Source organism: Ursus maritimus, unplaced genomic scaffold (genome assembly GCF_017311325.1).
Source record: "Ursus maritimus isolate PB19 unplaced genomic scaffold, ASM1731132v1 scaffold_27, whole genome shotgun sequence".
Classification (NCBI taxonomy): domain Eukaryota; kingdom Metazoa; phylum Chordata; class Mammalia; order Carnivora; family Ursidae; genus Ursus; species Ursus maritimus.
In genome coordinates, this window is record NW_024425230.1 from 3,637,289 (window position 1) to 3,658,855 (window position 21,567).

The 21,567-nt window shown below is 33.4% G+C and overlaps 1 protein-coding gene across 3 annotated transcripts in view; it reads left to right on the forward strand.

Moving 5' to 3' along the window:
- The window catches only part of UBE3A (ubiquitin protein ligase E3A), a 95,991-nt gene extending 75,264 nt beyond the window's left edge, over window positions 1–20,727 (forward strand). For all 3 annotated transcript variants that reach the window (XM_040642657.1, XM_040642658.1, XM_040642659.1), the window contains 6 exons: window positions 2,522–2,727; window positions 3,414–3,578; window positions 5,132–5,287; window positions 5,382–5,455; window positions 18,790–18,933; window positions 19,937–20,727. In XM_040642657.1, coding sequence (XP_040498591.1) covers window positions 2,522–2,727; window positions 3,414–3,578; window positions 5,132–5,287; window positions 5,382–5,455; window positions 18,790–18,933; window positions 19,937–20,057 — 866 coding nt within the window. In that variant the 3' untranslated portion in view covers window positions 20,058–20,727. The remainder of the gene's footprint in view (window positions 1–2,521; window positions 2,728–3,413; window positions 3,579–5,131; window positions 5,288–5,381; window positions 5,456–18,789; window positions 18,934–19,936) is intronic.
- Window positions 20,728–21,567: the final 840 nt, after the last annotated feature.

Consider the following 21,567-nt stretch of genomic DNA (forward strand, 5'->3'; position numbering starts at 1 on the left):
TCTTAGGTAAATAAATTGAAAACACTTTCGAATGGTATGATTTCCTTGCTCTTTTTACTCTTTTAAACATTCGTCAAAATCACAGCATTTCTGAAATAAGAGTTCATACAACAGTGGTCTGAAGAATATTGAGAATGTCTCACAAGTGTACATGCTCAAAGTTTGGAAACCCTGACTGGTATCAAATTAATTAGGCTTTTATTTGCTACAGGATTTCATGGGGCTTAATATTACAGTGTTTTCCCAAACTTCTTGAACTCCAGAACCATTTTTCCACCCCACATCTAATAAAATTTTTCTCCAAGTAATGTTTCTTATTGAACAGTTTGGGAAAAACTGATCTACATATGTCAGTCTGAAAGTGAAGGATTTGAGCTTTACTGATAGACAAAGTAGATAAAGTAGAACTGGTAAAAGACTGCAGCTTCTTGGGTTGTAGTCTTAACTGGGTAGCTGAACTGATTGAGTTTCTATAATACAGCCACTAACTTGGTTACTAGGTTTGCTTATTTTTAAAAACTAAATGCCTAACAATTACAGGAAAAGGATTCCCCTAAAGGTACTGTCAGAATTGTGAAGAATGTGACATAGAATAATGCAAATATGATTTTCGTTAAGCTTTGAGAATTGAGCTTGTTGATTCTCCGTGTGTACATTGAATTGACTTTTCTGTTATTCTTAGTTGGTCGTATATATACATATATGTAAATGGAAGTAGATGTTTGAGTTCATGACATATAGTTAAGACTATTTTAGCTAATGTTTATTAATCAGAAGCCTATGTAATTTGCATGTAATTTGTTCAAAGTAAATCAGAACACCTAAAACCATGCCTTTTTTGTGATAGAAAATTAATTTGTGAGCTTCTTAGGTTTGGTAGACCTAAACTCTGGGTTCCTTCGTGTCTCGACACATTAAACATTGGTCGTAAATCATACTTAACGTTATACACAGAAATACTTTTAAGAGAAAAACATATATCTAATAGTTCCACTTGATAGTAAGGTAATTGAAATGGTAGCAGATAAAACTATCAAAAATGAATATTTTAGAAGAGCCACTCTTTATGGTGCATTTCTTCCAGGGACTGGCAAAAATGTGCCCAAAATGGAATCACTTTGAATCTTAAAATTATCTTTCATATGCAGAGATGAGAGTAATGACCTCTGTAATTTATATTCTGATTAATTTTTAGTTTATTGCTCTTGAGACCAAGGACATACATTTGTGAGATTTCACTAGATTTATTAATTAATTGTACTTATTTTTGACGGTTCTTGACTCTGTTAATAACATATTTACAATCTAAATGAAGTTTTAAGCACTTCAATGAATCTTGTAACTTGGGTGTGTAAAAAAAGTTTAGATCTAAAACAAATTCAGGTAAGAATTGGGTAATTTTCAAACTTTTATTTCATGAACATTAACTTTCATTTAAAAAATGTCCTATCTTACTTTATACTCTTATGATCCAGGGAACAAATCACAGTTCCTTTTGTATTTAAGTTAAACTAAATGTGAAAATAAAGAAACATTTTAAAGCTTTCAAAAATCATATAAATTGATGTATTTATGTGTCATATTGATTTCTACAGTTTGTTCTATTGGAAATTGCCCTTTTCTCAGACCTAATTCTTAAAATATTTTCATTCAGTTGCACAGTAGCAATTGAAAAACATTTTAGCAAAGTGAGAAAAGTCATAAATTCAAAAAATATCATGTATCCTTTTCCTTAGATATTCTATTTGTCTAAAGGGGGGAAGATAATTCTGCCTTAGTAATGGTATTCAGATAAGTAAAACCAAACATTCCTAGTTTTCAAAATGAATGATACAAAAAAGATCTCTAAGCTTGGGTTTTGAATAGTGAAGACCATGTGAAATTGAAAGAAAACTACAAATGCAAGCTATTTTTATTAGCTCACAGTTATGTGTAAGTATTAAATAGCTTTGGATTTTGGATATAATCTAACTTCATTAGATTTTTTAAGCTTATGTACTTGGCTTCACCTGACTTTGAAAGGTGCTAGAAAAACTTCATGGGATCATTGTGCAGTTTTGAAAAAACAGAAACTTCTTTAATGAAATTCAGAATTGTTTTTTGAAACCACATGTAGATTAAATATGTTTTAATAAGTTTTTATGAAGCTTTTTTCCCTTTGGTTTTGTATTTATTTTCAACCATTCAGTGGATAAAATATCAATACAAATTAATTTATTGTTTGTATTAGTAGAAGATTAGAGAACTTTAATGAACATTTTCCCTAACTTCTTGGAAAATGCAACCAAAATTGCTCATTGCTTTGTTTCCGTGGCTTCTTAAAATGACGTACTACCATTTACCACAATTTGTAACGATCATATATAATTGAACTTTGATATCTCAAGTGTTAATGTAATAGAGAAAAAAATTTTGTACACCTACTACATATGAATTGTGTCATTATTTTATATTTATATTTGTATTGCTCATCAGTAATAAAATATAAAAGTAATTTATTTTTTAAAATCATTTTTTATAGGTATGTTCACATATGATGAATCTACAAAATTGTTTTGGTTTAACCCATCCTCTTTTGAAACTGAGGGTCAGTTCACTCTAATTGGCATAGTGCTGGGTCTGGCTATTTACAATAACTGTATACTGGATGTACATTTTCCCATGGTTGTCTACAGGAAGCTAATGGGGAAAAAAGGAACTTTTCGTGACCTGGGAGATTCTCACCCTGTAAGTCTGTAATTTTTTATTTGATGTTTAGATTTTATTTAAAAGCAAAACTAAAATTTAATTTATGTAAAAAATTTAAAGTTTTCATTTGGAATCATTTTCATTTTTTAATATTTATACGTAGTAAGATAAGGTTGTTTTAATCTGTTGAAGTACCATGAACACTTAAAAACTCAAAGGGGAAATTTAGTATAACAGTCAGCAAGCAGGTTTTGTAGGATTGATTCTGTAGAAAAGGGTTTTTAAACATGTCGTTTTGGTTTTGGGGGTTTTTTGTTTGTTTTTTTTTAATAAATGAAACCACATGAGATTGCCAGGTGAAATCAGAGCTGCTCTGGATAAGGGGTTTGCTGGCTACAGTTAGTAAGTCTGTTTCTGTCTCCAACTCCTCCCTAACTGAGACACCTTTGAGGTTCTCTCATAGAGCACAGTGGTAAAAATCCATTGCTAAATTGATTTAGTGGTAAAAATCCATTGCTAAACAACGCTGTTGTTTTCTCAACAGAGAATTGGACACATCAGTAACTGTCATTTTTTCTGTATTGTAAACTGTTTGGGGGACAGAGAGGATACTTTCCATGCTTTAGTTCTTATTGTCAATTTTTTTTTGCTTCCAAAGAAGAGGGATACAAACTGTTGTATTTTATAGTTCTGTGGTAACCTAATTTTTCATTTCTGGTTGTTAGGTCCTATATCAGAGTTTAAAAGATTTATTGGAATATGAAGGGAATGTGGAAGATGACATGATGATCACTTTCCAGATATCTCAGACAGACCTCTTTGGTAATCCCATGATGTATGATCTAAAGGAAAATGGTGATAAAATTCCAATTACGAATGAAAACAGGAAGGTAATAAGTGTTTTAATATCATCATTGTCTTGGTCTCTTTATTAACAGTTTTAAAGCATATATGCTTGTAATTTTTAAAGAAGTATCTAAGGTCATACAAAACTCAAGAAATCAAGTAATCAAATTCTTATAAAAGAAATAGCCACAGTTTTCTGAGTCTTGGCTATAAGCTGGTATGAGAGCCTGTAGTTGGGCACTTAACCCCTTTTTAAGAAAGAGGACAGGACTAGGAAATAGTGAATGACACAGTGTGGTTGTAATAAAAAGCAAGAAACAGTGTATTTCTGATACTAGACTGTACAGGGGAGGGAAACAGGGAGCTCATGATTAAGGTCCTTCTCACCCAACAAATGATCGTTGCCTTTAATGTATACACATACATATGTGACTTAAAAACACTAGTGAAAAGTGTTCTTTAAGTCAGATATATGTTTTCTGTATGCGTCTGGAAACGGGAATAACCCAGAACATGACAGGAAAATTAAGATAAATATATACTAAGCTTTTAAAAACAGTTTATAATAATATAATTTTTGATAAAATATTCTCTAAGTTAGGATACAAAGTGCATTTACCTTTTATGGTTTGGTACAATAGCTTATGTATCAAGTAAAACACCAACATTTTTGCTGAACTGGATATAGTAGGCAGCTTCTCAAATATTCTAGCATAGACAACATGAGGCTTCCTGGTTTGCTCAAATCTGGTACCTTGGAATCGTTAGCTTTTATGAATAGATGTATACATGGTTTAAATGTCTCTTGTGTTTGCATATCTGGTTGAGAGACTCAAAATTGTATTGAGGCCCAGCTTTTATATTGTCTTGTTTATATAATATCAAAATTGAAACATATGTATATTTAATGTACATGACCTTTTTATAGTTCAATATTGGCTATTGCAGAGAGCTGTGAAATTGTTAAAGATACAGGCATACCTTGTTTTATTGCACTTTATTGCACTTTGCAGGTGTTGCTTTTTTTTTTTTTTTAAATAAATTGAAGATTTATGGCAACCCTGAGTTGAGCAAGTCTGTCAGCACCATTTTCCAACAGCATTTGCTCACTCTGTCTCTGTCTCTGTGTCACACTTGGGTAATTCAGACTTTTCAAACTTTTTCATCATTATTGTATTTCATCTGTACTCAGTGATTATGATTCACTGAAAGCTCAGATGATGGTTAGCATTTTTAGCAATAAAGTATTTTTAAAATTAAGGTATATACATTGGGTTTTTTTGACATACCATATTACAAACTTAATAAACTACAGTATAGTGTAAACATAACTTTTATATGCACTTTGGGAAACCAAAAAATTCATTTGACTAGCTTTATTGCAATAACTTGCTTTATTGCAGTGGACTGAAACTGGACGCACAGTATCTCTGAGGTATGCCTGTATTTTCCTTTGTATGTGTAAAGTTTGAATCTTTAAAAATACTCTTGAATGTTCCTCTTTCTTTGGGAAAATAAAAACAAAACAAAAGGATATGTAGCCCAGTATCTCGTTGTGTTTATTATAAGAAGTTCTTGTGGTTAATGTTTTCTGCAGGAATTTGTCAATCTCTATTCTGACTACATTCTCAATAAATCAGTAGAAAAACAGTTCAAAGCCTTTCGGAGAGGTTTTCATATGGTGACCAATGAATCTCCCTTAAAGTATTTATTCAGACCAGAGGAAATTGAATTGCTTATATGTGGAAGCCGGGTAAGAAAGCAAAGTGTCTGCAAAAATATCCTATTGATTTATTGTTTGTAATGGTGTGGTAAATATGTTAAGACATATTTTCTTGAATTTGCAGAATCTAGATTTCCAAGCACTAGAAGAAACTACGGAATATGACGGTGGCTATACCAGGGACTCTGTTCTGATTAGGTGAGGTGCTTAATTCTTAAAAGGAAGATTTAATTCATCAAAGGGGTGTGTAGTTCATGCTTTAGACTTAGCAAATAAGCAAACTCACAGGTTCTCAATCTATAATATTAGAAGTGTATTTGTAATATAATCACCATTTTTATTGTTATTCTTATGATTTTTTTTTCTTGAATGAAGTGTTTTATGTAAGTCACATGTTTTCTTCTGCATTTGGGATTTAAATTATCTAATATTCCTAGTGATTCTGACTAGTATGTGCTTACTGATGTTTAGAAAATGATGGAAATAGAGCTACCGTCTGAATATTTCTCCTTTCTTTTGAATGCTGTGTTTGTGAACTGTTACTCTCTACCCCATATGAAGCACCTTTTGTGTGAAATGTTACTTTATTTAATCTTCATGATCACATGCCAAGATACATATTAGTATTTCTTTTACCCCTGAAGAAACTGAGCCCCAGATTGTCATAGAAAAATGCAAAGATTCCCAGTCTTTTCTGTTTCCAAACAAACGCTGTTCCTACCATACTATCTGCTTTTCTGTACTACACTATTCAATCTTAAAAGACATAGGCTTCTTCCTCCCTTGTGGAGATTGGTAAAAGGGAACAAAGATGCTTTTTTGATGCCCACTGGTGGGATAAGGTGGGAGGAATGCAAGCATAACTTCCTGGAGGTTGTCTCTGAAGGTTATTGCTCTAAAACTCCAGTAAGTGTGAACACCAGAATGAGTATCAACTGTAACTAGAGATGAGTAATATTTTATGTTGTTTTATATTATGTTACATTATTTTCTAATGTTACTTATTTTGTTCTTCATCCTGGTGTGTAGGAGGTTACTAAGGTTAGTACACCCTAAGTCATTCCTAGTAGCAATTGAGCTTATTTACTCTAAGCAACCATTATTACACTACTTCCCTGAAGTTTCAAAATTGACACATGAAAGGGTTGAGAACATGATAAAGAAAATCTCACTTGTGAGTCACAAGAAATTCGCAGTAGTATCTCTGTTAGTGATGTTGATCACAGATTGGATTTTGTAGCCTCTTAATGTTTCTCTGAGAATATTTGGAAATATTTTGTGTGTTCTTTATGGAAAAATTATTTTTTAAATTAAAGTTTTAATTTTATTTCTAGCTTTTAATAACATAATTCTTGATATATATCTTAAGATCATGTTAATGTGTGATTTGAAAGGCAAGTGAAAAAGAGTTACAGTAACTTCCAAATCGTTCTCACCATTAATGGTATTCTAAAATCTTTTTAAACAAAATTCAAACTTCTTTTTTTGTCGACCTATATATGAAAATATTAATTTATTAAATAGAATCTACAACTAGTAGGAAGTTGAAGACTTGGAATAGTTATTACAATACCAGGGAAAAATTGGCAATATTGGTATCTTGGTTGGTATTTCATTTAAAATATTCAGAATTCATTGAAGTGAAATGCTGTTTAATACATTTCAGCTAAAAATTAGCATAACATTTGGTGTAATATAAAAAACCTATAGAAATATTTTAGTTTTTAATATTAAAAATATAATTCTACCACAACTTTTACCACTAATATAGTTAATGAAAATAAATTATTCAGAAAATAACTACATGTAAAACATGAACATTTAAAAGTCTCGCATTAATAAAAATAAAATGTGAAAATGTTGACTCTCAATCAAGTTTTTGTGTATATGTTTTCCAGTTGCTGATAAAACTCTCCCTGATTTCATTTGACTACTGAAAGACTTAGAAGTATCTTTTTAAATGGTCCTCATTAGTCTTTTTGGGTGAGAGGCAGGGACTGCAGTTTCTTTTTAGTTGATAGTGAGTTTCTGTTTAAAAAGGATTGGTCAAATTCAGGTTTCATTAACCTCTCCTCACAGTTAATGTGATTCATTTAATTTTTCAATACTATATCAGCTTTTTATTTCTAGATAAGCCTGACTTAGCTGTGGCCTGTTAGTTTATAAATATGTTGCTCTGTTTATTTTATTAACATTTTGTTAAGGGTTTTTTGGTCTCTATTCATGAGGAATATTGACCTGTAATTTCCTTTTTTTTAAATACTCATCAGGTTTTTGCTACCCTTATAAGTGAGTTGAAAAGAGTGCTGTTCCTTTTGTAAGATTGGTATTTTTTTTCTCTTAAATATTTGCTCAAATTCACCAGTGAGACTGTCTGGGCCTGGACATTTCTTTGTTGGAAGGTATTTTGGTTTTGGGTTCTTTTTTAAATTTTATCTTAAATACCTATAGATTTATTGGAATTTTCTTTTACAATACAGGTTGGAGGGGCGCCTGGGTGGCTCAGTCGGTCAAGCGTCTGCCTTCGGCTCGGGTCACGATCCCAGGGTCCTGGGATTGAGCCCCACATTGGGCTCTCAGCTGAGCGGGGAGCCTGCTTCTCCCTCTCCCTCTTCGCCTGCCTGTCTCTGTCTTTCTCTCTCTCTCTCTCTCTCTGTCAAATAAATAAAATCTTTAAAAAAATAAATAAAGTACAGGTTGGTCCCGTGTACCCTCCATCCACTTTCCCACAGTGGTAACATTTTACATTACTGTAGCACAGTATCAAATTCAGGAAATTGATATTGGTTCAATCTATGGACCATATTCAGATTTCATCAGTTTTTCACGCACTTATTTCTATGTATGTGTAGTTCTGCGTACTTTCATTACATTATATAGATTCGCATAACCAGTATTAACAATCATTGTGTACAACTTTTTCATCACCAGAAGGGTCCCTGTTGCTATCCCTTTGTAGGCATACTTATACTTCTCCAGCATGATTCTCCTGAGATCCATCAAAGTTTTTACATGTATCAACAGCTCATTCCTTTTTATTGCGGCATAGTATTTCATGACAACATTGTACCGTATTTGGTTTAACCATTGAGCTGTTAAAGGACACTTGGGATGTTGTCAGTATTTGGCTATTAGGAATAAAGCTACTAAACATTTAAGCAAAGATTTTTACGAGAGCATGTTTTCATTTCTCTGGTATAAATAAACGTCCCGGAGTGCAGTCTTGGGTCATATGATAAGTACGTGTTTAGTTTTTTAAGAAACTGCCGAACTATTTTCCAGAGTTGCTATACCATTTTAAATTTCCCTGGGAATTGTATGAGTGATCCACTTTCTCCATATCATTGCCAGCATTTGGTGGTGTCAAAATCATTAGCTTTATCCATTCTGGTAGGTATGTCATAATATCTCATTGTACTGTAATTTGAATTACCCTTAATGGCAGTGAGTGGAAAATCTTTTCATGTACCTATTTGCCATCTGTATATTGTTTTTGGTGAAATGTCTGGTTTTTTTTTATTGTTGAATTTTGAGTTCTTCATATATTCTAGTCCTTCTTGAGGTGGGTGATTTGCAAATACATTCTCCTACTCTTGTGGCTGATCTTTTCATCTTAACAGAATCTTTTGCATGGCAGAAGTTTTTAATTTTGAGCTTTGATTTTTCCTTTTATGGATCATGTTTTTGGTGAAGTCATATATAAAACTCTTGGCCAGCCTTAGGTGCTGAAGATTCATTCTCTCTCTCTCTCTCCCTCCCCGTCTTTCTCTTTTCCTAAAATTTTTATAGTTTTACATTTTATATTGAAGTCTTGGTCCATTTGTAGTTGATTTTTATATAATATGTGAGATTTAAGTCAAGATTCACTTTTTTGCCTATGGATGTCCATTTGTTCCCATATAATTTATTGAAAAGGCTATCCTTCCTTTACTGAATTGTTTTTGCATCTTTGTCAAAAATCAGTTTATAATGTTTGTGTGAATCTTTTTCTGAATTCCCTATGGTCTTCCCTTGATCTGTGTGCATATCCATCCCTCTGCCAGTACTGTACTGTCTTTATTAGTACAGGTAAATAGTAGGAGCTCCAGTGGCGCAATCGGTTAGCGCACGGTACTTATACGACAGTACAGGTAAATGGTAAGCATTAACATCAGATAGAATGCTTACTTCCATTTTAAATGAAAGATTTCTTGTCTTTTCCACATTTTAGCTACTCTTTGCTTTAACATATAAATTTTATATTCACTTTGTTTATGCCTACAAAAAACCTTGATGAAATTTTGATAGGAATTACACTAAGATCAAATTGGGGAGAACTGGCATTTTTACTACGTTGACTCTTCCAACCTGTGAATACAGTATAGTTCCCCATTTATTTAGGTATTTTTTTTATTCATTTCATCATCATTGTAATTTGCAGCATATAGATTCTGCACATGTTTTGTTTGATTGTGATTTCCTTTGTAGTGATTGTAAATGGTATCGTATTTTTATTTTATTTTTTAATGGCATTGTATTTTTAATTTTGGTTTCCATATGTTGTTAGTATATAGAAGTGTGATTGATTTTTTTTTTATATGTTGACTGTATATCATTTGACCTGGCTGAACCTCACTTATTTTAGAAGGTTTTTTGTTTTGTTTTGTTTTTTTATTTTTGTTTTGTTTCTTGAGACATCTTGGGGTTTTCTGTATAGACATTCATGTATTCTGTAAATAGGGATAGTTATGCTTCTTTTTAAATTTGTATGCCTTTTATTTCTTTTTTCCTGCCTTATTATGCTGGCTAGAACTTTTAGCACTGTGCTGAATAAGAGTAGTAAAAGCAAAAGCCTTGTTTTTGACTTGTTCCCAAATTTAGGAGAAAGCACTTATCTTTATTAAGCTTGATATTAGTGTAGTTAGTGCTATCTCTACAAATTCAAGGAGGTTCCCCTCTATACCTTGCTTGTTGAGTTTTGTCGTGAATAGGCTTTTCGTTTTTGTCAGATGCTTTTTCTGCATCTATTGAAACAAGTATGATTTTTCTTTATCCTCTATTTGATATGGCACATTGCATTAATGGATTGTCAAATTCGACTTGGTAATTGGTTGATGATTTTTGTGTCTAAGTTCACAAAAAATACTGGTCTGTAGTTTTTGTCTTTTTTTTTTTTTACGTTGTCTTGGTCTCTTTTTAACATCATGGTTAATTCTGACCTCATAAAGAGTTGGGAAGTGGTGTGTTTTCTAGGAGAGATTGTGTTAAAGTGGTACTAATTATTTCTTAAATGTTTGGTGGAATTCTCCAATGAAACCATCTGGGCCTAGAAATTTCCTTTTTGGGGGTGCATTTTAATTTCAAATTCCATTTCTTCACTGTTTATAAGACTATTAAAATTTTCTTTCATATTCGGTGGGTTATGGTAATTTCCGTTATTCGAGGAGTTGATCCATTTTATTAGAGTAGTCAAATTTATGTGTACAGAGTTCATAATATTCCATTTTTATCCGTTTGATGTCTGCAGATCTGAACTGATCATACCGTTTTTTTTATTCTTCATAGTGGTAATTTGTGTTTTTTTTCTTTTTTAAACTTGTTAGTCTTGCTTGAGAGATTTGTTCAAATTATTGATTATATTGAAAAGTCAGCTTTTTATTTCACTGTTCCTGTTTTTAATTTCATTGATTTCTGCTCTTTATTAGTTCCTTCCTTGTTTTGGTTTATTTTGCTCTTCTCGTTCTAGGTTACTGAGGATAGAAACATTGATTTGAGACCTTTCCTCTTTCCTAATGTAAGCATTTAGTGCTTTAAATTTTATTCTCATCCTTACTTTAGCTATATCCCATATTTTTTTATATGTTGTATTTTCCCTTTTTTTCCTATGTATGTGTTTCTAAAATTTATTTTGAGACTTCCTCTTTGTTATTTAAACAAAATTTTGTTTAATTTCCAGGGTTTTCGGATATTTTCCTCTTCTCTGTTACTGATTTCTAGTTTGATTCTTTTCTAGTCAGAGAACTTAGTCTTCATGACTCCTAATACTTTGAATTTGTGTATTCTGTGTTGGTGGGTGGAATATTCTATAAATGTTGATTTAGATTCTGTTCGTTGATGATTTTACAGGTTTTCTGATCTGTAGTTCTACCAGTTGCTCAGAGAGAGGGGTGTTGAATGCTCTGTAATGGTGGATGTGTCCCTTCCTCCTTTCAGCTCTATCAGTTTTTACTTTATGTATTTTGAAGATCTCTTGATTGGTACATACACTTTGAGCCTTAGTATGTCTTTTTGGTGGATTGATCCTTTATTGGTATGTGATGTGGCTCTCTGTCTCCACTGATTTTCTTTCCTCCAAAATCTGCTTATCTGATCTGTTAATCTTCTTTAACACTTTTAAAAATTTTTTTTATTGTGAAATAATTACAGAGTGGCATACAGTTGTAAGAAATCACACAGAGACCCTGTGTACACTTTACCATTTTTCCCTCAGTGGCAAATTTTTATAAAACATTATTTCAATATCACAAGTAGGATGCAGTCAAGATACAGAAAAATTCTGTCGCTACAAGAATTCCTCCTGTTGCTCTTTTATAGTCAGTCACACTTACATACCCATACCTTTACCCTATCCCTATTCCTACTCTGGTCTCTAACCCCTGACAACCAACCACCCATCTGTTCTCTATTTCTTTAATTTTGTCATTTCAAGAATGTTGTATTAAATGAACCACATATAATACGTCACCTTTTGGGATTGGCTTTTTTTGACTCAGCCTTGAATTACCCACATTTTTTCCACATATCAACAGTTTCTTTTCATTGCTGAGTAGTATTTATTCCTTGATATGGATTCACCAGTCTTTTTAACCATTTCACTGTTGAAAGACTTCATGGTTGTTCCTAATTGGGGCTGTTATGAATAAAATTGCTGTAAATAATCAAGTGCAGTTTTTTAGGTAAACACACATTTTCACTTCTCTGATAAATGCCAAGAGTGCACTTGATTGTTTTTTACTGTTGAGTTTGAGAGTTCTTTGCATAGTCTAGACATACTACTTTATCTTTCCTCCAGTGAATTACTTTCTCACATGTCAAAAATCAGCTGAGCATATTTCTGTAGGTTACTTCTGATATTTATCTCTTCTTTTATCTCTGTCAGGTTTTGCTTCATGTATTTTGAGGCTGTGTTTTGGTACATACCTTTTTTCTTTTTTTGGACATACCCATTTTGAGTTATTTTGTCTTTTTATCATTACATAAGGTCCCTCTTTATGATTTGTAATTTTCTTTGCTGTCAATCTAATATGAATATTTTTTAATGTTTGTATGGTATCTTCTTCTGTTGTTTTACTCTCAACCTATCCATTGCTGAATTTGAAATGAATTTCTTAGAAACATCGTATGGTTGAGTCTGTTTTTTCCTTCATCCACTCTGTCAGCCTGCCTTGTAATTGGTATATTTAGACAGTTCATACTTAAGGTAATTATTGATACGTTAGGGCTTATGTCTACCATTTTATGTTTTCTGTTTCTGTCTTCTTATGATTGCTTGTTTCCGTCTTTTTGCCTTCCATGAGTTACTTAGTTACTCAAACTTTTTTTTTTATTTGATTTATTTGTAGTGTTTTTTGGGTTGTATTGTTCAGTATAGCGTTCTTCCTGGTTGCTGTGTGCTTATGTGAAAGTGGATCAACATCTCTTCCAGTGAAGTGTGGAAACCTTGCTTACATGTTATGTTGAATATTAATACTATTATAATTTTTGTGCTATAATAATTTAATGCTATAATTTTTGTATCTGTCATCACATAGGATTTACAAAATTGATGAGAATGGTAGTCTGTTGTATATACCTATATTTCTGCTATTTCTCTTTTTCTTTCCATTTGCTTTAAGAGTCCATCTTCTGTCACTCCTTTTAGTCATTCTTCAAAGACCGGTCTGCTAATGACAAATTCTTGTAGTTTTCCTTTGTCTGGTGATATCTTTATTTCCGCTTTATTGCTGAAGAGTGGTTTTGTTTATGCCATTTGGGGTTTGTTCAGCTTCTTCAATTTGTGGGTTGGTTTTTTGCCCAACATGGGAGGTTTTCGGCCATTATTTCTTCAAATACTTTTTCAGCCCCACTCTCCTTTCTTTCTGGGCCTCTAGTATTACCAGTGTTCAGTCATTTGTCATTGTTCCACAAGTACCTGTTTGGTTTTGTTTTTGTTTTTTTGTTTTCCAGTTTCCTCTCATTCGGTTTTTTATCCTCTGTCATCTTTACTGTTGAGTCCATCCAGTATTTTTCTCTTACTGTGTTTTTCAGTCCTATAATTTGCATTTGCCTCTTTTTAATTATAACTTCTGTTTCTTTTGTGAGATGTTTTGTTTCATTTGTGAAACAATAGAACTTTTATTTGTAAAATCATTTTTATGATGACTGCATTAAAATCCTTGTCGGGTAATTCCAACATCTTATTTTTTCTTAAGATTTTATTTATTTATTTGAGAGAGAGAGCACAGAGGGAGAGGGAGGAGCAGACTCCCCGCTAAGCAGAGAGCCTGATGCGCGGCTTGATCCCAGGACCCTGAGATCATGACCTGAGCCGAAGGCAAACGCTTAACTGACTGAGCCACCCAGGTGCCCCAGTTCCAACATCTTAGTCATCCAAGTGTTGACACCGCTTGATTTTCTTCCTTCGTGTTGTAGTTTTGGATTATGTCCGTTAGGAGATTCTGGGTCCTATTTGCACTTTTTTACTTCAGCAGGCAGTCATCCTCTTCCAAGTGTAGCATGCAGGTCCTGGCATGCTTTTTGTGGGTTGTAGTTCCAGTGACAAATTTAGTTTTCAGAGCCTTCGTGGCACTACTCTGCTTTATTTGTCTCACTCCATGGGGGCTCCCTGTGGTCCATGATGGTGGTGTTGCTTGAGGGATGCGAATGAATAGCTTCTCCAGGCTGCGGTGCATGGTGTCTCAAGCCCATGGGGCTGGAGAGCTCTTCCTGGGCTCTGTGCCTATTGTGGCAGGATCCCCTTTGCTCATGCTGATGGCCATTCAGTGTCTCTGGGTTAGGAGGCACTCTGGGGCTCACAAGAAGGGGAGCACTTCCCAGGCCAGCACCAATTGTGGCAGATGTCCCCTGCCAACTGTGTCTCTGGGTTGAGAAGGAGACTGTCAGGCATGGCTTCTTTTCTTTTTGATTCAAGTAATTTTTATCTTCTATTTCTGTGATATTATCATTGTGCTTATTTATCCTATGGTTCCTCTAGATTAGTTTTAGTTTCCTCCATTTGACATTTATTTTCTTTTTATTTACAGTTACTCCCTAGTTCTGTCATATTTTCCAAAATCTTTTCTTTAACTACCCTTGTTCTGAAATTTTGTTTCTTAGTTGCCCTTCCATAGCCTCTATTATTATTTAAAAATTTTTAGCTTCATTGAGGTTTGTTTCCAGTTTTCATATGTTTTGTTGGCAGATCTCTCGGTGTAATTTTATTCTCTATAAAGACATCATTCTCATGCACACACGCACATATTATTCCTTTTTAGTAACTCTCTTAGTGTTTGTGATCTTTTTCTGTTGTGCCTTTTTTTTTCTTAAGTGAGATGAATTTTCTCATGCTTGGAGGAGGTAGAGATAGGCCAGGGCAGCGTTTTCATGCTTCAGGAAAGCTCTGTGCATTTTGTTTTTGCAAAATGCTTTAAAAAAGAAAAAAAAGTACATAATGTATAGCCTCGTGTCTTCTGAAACTGCCTATTCTGCTCTCCTTTCCCACATTTATTTGAATTTTTCTTGGCCTTTTTATTCTTGATTTGGTGAATTTGGACCTTATTTCCAGCAGTTTCTCCTCAGTTTTAGAAGGGAATTTTGGTGTTTGAGAGCTTTAAGGGCCCAGACCTTTTACTGTATCATGATCCCCTTGCATTTGCCTACAAATTGAATAACTCTCTTTTAGCTGTCTTCTCAAATTGGCCTGTGCTTTCCAGTGGGTTGGTGGTTTTGAGGTTCCCTTGTTCCCAGGGCTGTAAGAAACCAGTTGCCTTCCTTTTGCTTCGCCACCCAGTGACACGGATACCAGCTAGGTATTCTAGCTGTCAGTGGTGTGTTCCTTTTCATTTACATGGAAGAATTTGTGGGAGGATATCTTGTCACCTAGTTTTGAAGGTGTTATGTGTAGGTCTTCCATTTTCCATCCAGTTAGCTCTGATTTTATGGGAGAGATTAGGAAGATTGAAAAAAACCGAAAACAAAATAACTGTGCCACCATCATCTTCCCTAAACCCCTTAGTCTATGTTTCTTCTGATTTTTCGTATCTGTTAGTATCCTTACCTGAATCCATCGTTTCCCTGGGGGTTGCAAAATGGTAATTGGGAAAAAAAATTTCTTCTGTTCATTCTGTATATATACCTGCTATTCTTTTTCCTCATTAGGTTTGCTATTTGATTACTGTGTAAAAGTTTTACTGAAAAAGCACAATAAAATGTAATTAAATATTTTAGAGTAAGAAGTTAATGTAATAATTTCAATAGTGACGGTTGAGTTTGGAGTTCATTTAATTGTTTTTTGTTTTTTTGGGGGGGTTTTCATTTTTGGTTTTGTTTTTTTTCCTCTTTCCGAATATTGTTTTGAACTGATGGATTTTTATATATTGATTGTGTTTCACAGTCATTATTCTTAGTAATATTCAAACTGCTTAGTCTTGGTATGCTTTTAACATCACTTCATTTTACATTTTGAAATTTTTAGCTCACCTTGAGCAGTTTTAACTCTTAAGCCTGAAATAAATCATTTTTATAAGAAATTATTGGGGAATGGCATCTTTAAAAGTCAGTTTGGGGTAAAGGTATGACCTTTGTTATTAAATATTAGTGCATGTAGACTTCTTCCAGGGGACAGAGCAAGGAAATTTTTTTCATTATATCCTGGAAATGACTCCATAGCAATGTGGAGATATCTTCCATGTTCTTTTGTAAGGCTGAATACTGTCACTGTGTGAAAGCAATATAGATTATTAATATTCATGAATGTAGTGTTTATTTCCAGTCTTTTGCTATGAGAAGTAATGTCACAGTAAATCATCTCATACATGGATTATTCCATATGTATGTTCCAAATATATATATTTTTTCTTGTTCTTTTGTTTCCAATCTCTGTGTCCCTAGTAGAAATTTTGGTCAGACTACTTTTCCTTTGGTCACCTTATAAGTGAACCTTCTGTTTCCAAATTTATTTTGCATATTTCTTGAGTGTATTTAAGTATTCTCATTTCTGTTTCAGTTTTGTTCATGTCTAAGTTTTGTATTTCTAATTAATGGCGTTCTTTTCTATCTGCTGTTGCATTTTCTCTTCATGTTGGAATATGGGAATTAAGGTTTTCCATTCTTCACTGAATTTTTCAAGTATACTTTTTTTCTGCTAGATAATTTAGCTTCTTATTTATTTGCTGGACTTGTTTCATAATACCTTTATTTGGATTTTGGAATTCTGTTTCTTTGATTTCTGTTTCTATTGGTTGAGTTTTTCTGGACCTGCTATTAGTAGATCTCATGGTAGAGTGGGGAGAAGTTTGGGTGGCGTTAGTGGTCTCTTGATTAAATGGTCCCCTCTTTTGTTATTAGGGTAACAGCAGTTTCTTTAATATATGGTTATGTGGCCTAGCACCTTCTGATTCTTCAATTCTAACTTGTTTAATTAGGGCCTCTTTCATTAGCTGCTTCCATTCCTTTATAGCGAAGCTACTTTCAAGGGGCACCTCTGTCTCCCAGGGTGCTCCCCATCACTTCCAGGCATCATGCCTATATGTCATTTCTACCCTGGTACTTTTCCAAGGCCTGCCCTTTTAGCCACCCCGTTGCCAGTGCTCTTAACATTTCCTTAGTAGTTCGCTCTTGGGGTAGGGCTCTGCCCTTCATAACTTAATGTCAGTTGGGAGTTTGCTGCTCTGTTTTCCTAGTTTTAATCTAAGCTTAGGTTATGGGTGTTTTTATTGGATTTTCTCTCCTTTTTGATCTGAATAGGTTTTAGGTGATGTAAATGGGATATGACCCATAAAGCTGCCACTTAGTGTAGAAATACAGAAGCTTTTTTTCATTTTCAGTTTTCTAAATAGTTGTTCCTAATTCAGAATTTTAATATAGAACATAGCACTTACAGGAAGAGAAGAATTTTGCCCAGTAAATGTTTTCATTATATAAACTGATAGTAACCCCAGTATTTTAAATTCTAATTTTAAATTATAGAAAGAACCAAATAAATAAATAAATAATGTAGGCAAACTGGTCAGGGTACCCTTCTATCTGCCTTTTCAGGTGTGGCTGGTTCAGTTAGGCTTCAGAGCACTCTTACAGTGTGAGAAGACTTGATTACCACCCATTTGCAAGGGAGCCATTCTGCCCTGGTAGAGAGCTCTGGGACACAGGAGACTTACCTTTTCTTGTCAGCCACCCAGTAGGAATGATCTAGACGGTGGAATGATTTTAGTTCTTCCTGAAAAATGCATCTGCAAGTTCCATGTCTAATTTTCTGTTGTTATGATGTAGTTCTTTATTGTTTTCTCTAGGTGAATGGGAGGTTTGTAGGAACTGAGGAGGATGTTAGAATGTCAGGGAAAAGAAGTGGGAAGACATTGAAGGAGAGCCAGGAAGTCTAATAAAGCTGTTAACCCTGTTAGAAGCATTGGCATTGCACCAACAAAAATGCCCGCATTTTAATAATAGAAATTGTGTACTGGAATACTAGGATATCAGAAACTAGAATTATAATTACACATGTAGGAAGTGTGATGTTCTCTGCCAAGATTCTGGAAAGAGCTTTTCAAATAAATATTAAAATGTATTCCTTGACCAATTAACATTTTTTTCTAAAATCTTGAAATTTTTCTAGCTGAGGATTAGTGCATATGTTAAATTTATGGATACCTCATTATTCAGACAAGCATGCCAAGATTGCTCTTAATGAATTGCATTTTGTTTTTAGAATGAGTATAACAAGCATCGCTATAACAACATGACTTTTATCACATAGGTATTAGGAATGCCAGGGACTAAATCATTGCATATAGCAGAAATATCAAAATTATCCCCATCCCCACTTCCACAGTGACAAAACAAGTGTTCTGGTTTATATAAAAAACGTATGCCTACTATTACGAATGTTTGTGTATGTTTTTTTTTAATTTTGACCTTAATCTTTATCACCTTTTCCCCCCAAAATCTCATATTTTCAATTCACACGATTGGGTTTTGGGTTTGTCTTTTGTTTGTTACTGATTATACAGTATGAGTATACCATAGTTTTCATAATTATTTCCTGTTATTGGACACTTCGGTTTACCAGTTTTTACTGTTCTAGGTAATGTCACCATGAACTATGCTTTTAAGTATTTCCATGAGATAAATTTGCATAAGTAATTTGTAGCTCCTTGACCAACAGGAATGAATGTTTAGGATTTCTGATATAACTTCCAAGTTATCTCTCTAATACGGTTTTAATAAATCATAAACTCATATTAGTACTAGTTATAAATGAATGCCAAACTAAAATTAGTACTCTTATCTTTTCTCATTAGGGAGTTCTGGGAAATCGTTCATTCATTTACAGATGAGCAGAAAAGACTTTTCTTGCAGTTTACAACAGGCACAGACAGAGCACCTGTGGGCGGACTAGGAAAATTAAAGATGATTATAGCCAAAAATGGCCCAGACACAGAAAGGTAATTATTAAGTTGTGACTATATACCAAAAACCGTACATTCCATATCACGCACATGGGAACTGCCCAGGAGCTTCTGAGCACTGTAGAGTTTTACATGGAGCTCTCCAAATCATATGAACTAGTAGTTCAGAGAATATTTTGCTACTGTTGTTTGAGGAAATATTTAAAACACTGGCCTAGTTCTAAACTGTTACAGGGCTCACTTGATTTGGAATTTTGCAAATTGATATGATTCATCCAGTTTTTAGTTCAGAGTTTTTTTAATTGAAAGCCATATTATGTAATCTATTTAAGAATGGTTAAATTGAGGCTCAGAAAATTGTTCAGCACTAGATTTCATAATCTTAACATTTGAATCCAACTTCATAATCTTGACCTTGAATTTTCTTTCTTCATTGTAAAAGTTAACGTTTTTGTTGAGTAAGTGTCATACATGAACAGTAGCATATTTAAGGGTTTGAATGGAGACATTTCTATTACAGTTTTCCACATTATTTTGATGTATAATAGCTTTAATGTAAATTTATTTATATTTGTTATTAAGTCATTTATATAAACATATTCCCAAGAATATTTCCAACTGGCATTAAAGAACACAGACTTTGACATCTCGAAAACCAGGTTTGAGTATTATCTCCATCTTAGAGTAAATTAACTTCTCAGTGATGTCAACTCTGTAGTGGGAATAATGATAGGTTTATTGTGAGAAGATTTAGTTAAATGAGATCTAACAGTTGAAAACCTAAAACAATATCTGGTATGTCATAATAACTCAGTGGATATAATATGTTATCAGTCATCATCATCATCATTAGTATTAAATAATAGATAAACTGATATTTGGTAGTTGCACAGGAAAAACAAAAAGTTTATGGGTTTCATTAATGTGTACTCTGCATTGCAAACCATCTCAACTATACATACCATCTAAAAGGATTTTTTAATACTGCGCATATTCTCCATGATTTATTTTCCTATTTTTCCCCCTTCTCTCTGTTTAGGTTACCTACATCTCATACTTGCTTTAATGTCCTTTTACTGCCGGAATATTCAAGCAAAGAAAAACTTAAAGAAAGATTGTTGAAGGCCATCACTTACGCCAAAGGATTTGGCATGCTGTAAAAAAAAGAAAAAAAAAGAAAAAAAAAAGAAAAGAAAAAGATAAAAAAGAAAAATGAAAAAAAAAGGAAAAGAAAAAGAAATTTAAAATTTTAATAAATATAACAAGAGGGATAAAATTGGTGGTGATAGTGTCCCAGTACAAAAAGGCTGTAAGATAGTGAACCACAGTAGTCACCTATGTCTGTGCCTCCCTTCTTTATTGGGGATATGTGGGCTGGAACAGCAGATTTCAGCTACTTATATGAACAAATCCTTTATTATTATTAATTTTTTTTTTTTTTTTGCGTGAAAGTGTTACTTATTCTTTCACTTGTATGTACAGAGAGGTTTTTCTGAATATTTATTTTAAGGGTTAAATCACTTTTGCTTGTGTTTATTACTGCTTGAAGTTGAGCCTTTTTGAGTATTTAAAAAATATATACCAACAAAACTACTCTCCCAAGGAAAATATTGCCACCATTTGTAGACTGTGTAACCTTCAAGTATGTGCTATTTTCGTCCCTGTATCTAACGCAAATCAGGAACTGTGTTGTTTTTCTTTTTTTTTTTTTTTAAACAATTTGCTTTGAAACTTGAAGTCTTGAAAACAGTGTGATGCAATTGCTGCTGTTCTAGTCCCCAAAGAGTTTTCTGTGCAAAATCTTGAAATCAATAAAGATGGAAGGGAGAACTTGGAATGTTTTAACTGCAGCCCTCAGAACTTTAGTAACAGCACAACAAATTAAAAACAACTCATGCCACAGTATGTCGTCTTCATGTGTCTTGCAATGAACTGTTTCAGTAGCCAATCCTCTTTCTTAGTATATGAAAGGACAGGGATTATTTTGTTGTCGTTGTTGTTATTGTTGTTGTTGTTGTTGTTGTTTTAAGTTTACTGGGGAAAAGTGCATTTGGCCAAAAGAAATGGTAGTCAAGCCTGTTGCAAGAAGGCTAGGAAGTTTGTTGTTTATTATAAACGCAAAGCATGTGAAAGTGCACTTAAAATAAATTTTTTATTAATTACTTATTACCTGCATTTTAAATAGACAATCCAAAGTCTTCCCTTCATGTTGCCATCATCTTGTCTAATCAGCCATTTTATCAAGGCACATGATCAGTGTTGCAACATAATGGAAAGGATGGCTATTGTGCCTTGTTTTACTTAATCATACATTAAGCAGACCTGGAAATGAATGGAACTATTACTCTTAAGTCCTATTTACATTGTATATCCCCAAAGATTAAGTTTTACTTCAAAAAGTGTTAAATTTTACTTTCATGTACTGTGGAAAAGTACAAATAGTTTTAAATTACTGGACATTCAGAAGTAAGTAGTTTCCCCTTTCTAGTCTTCTGTGTCTGTGATGTTAATTTCTTTTATTGCAATATAAAATAAAAGGATTATGTATTTTTAACTGAGGAGAGACATACGGTTATATCCTTTTACTGCAAGCTACATACAGCTAATGTGCTGAGCTTGTGCTTTGATGATTGTTTTAACAGACTACGATAGATCAACCTGATAATTTGT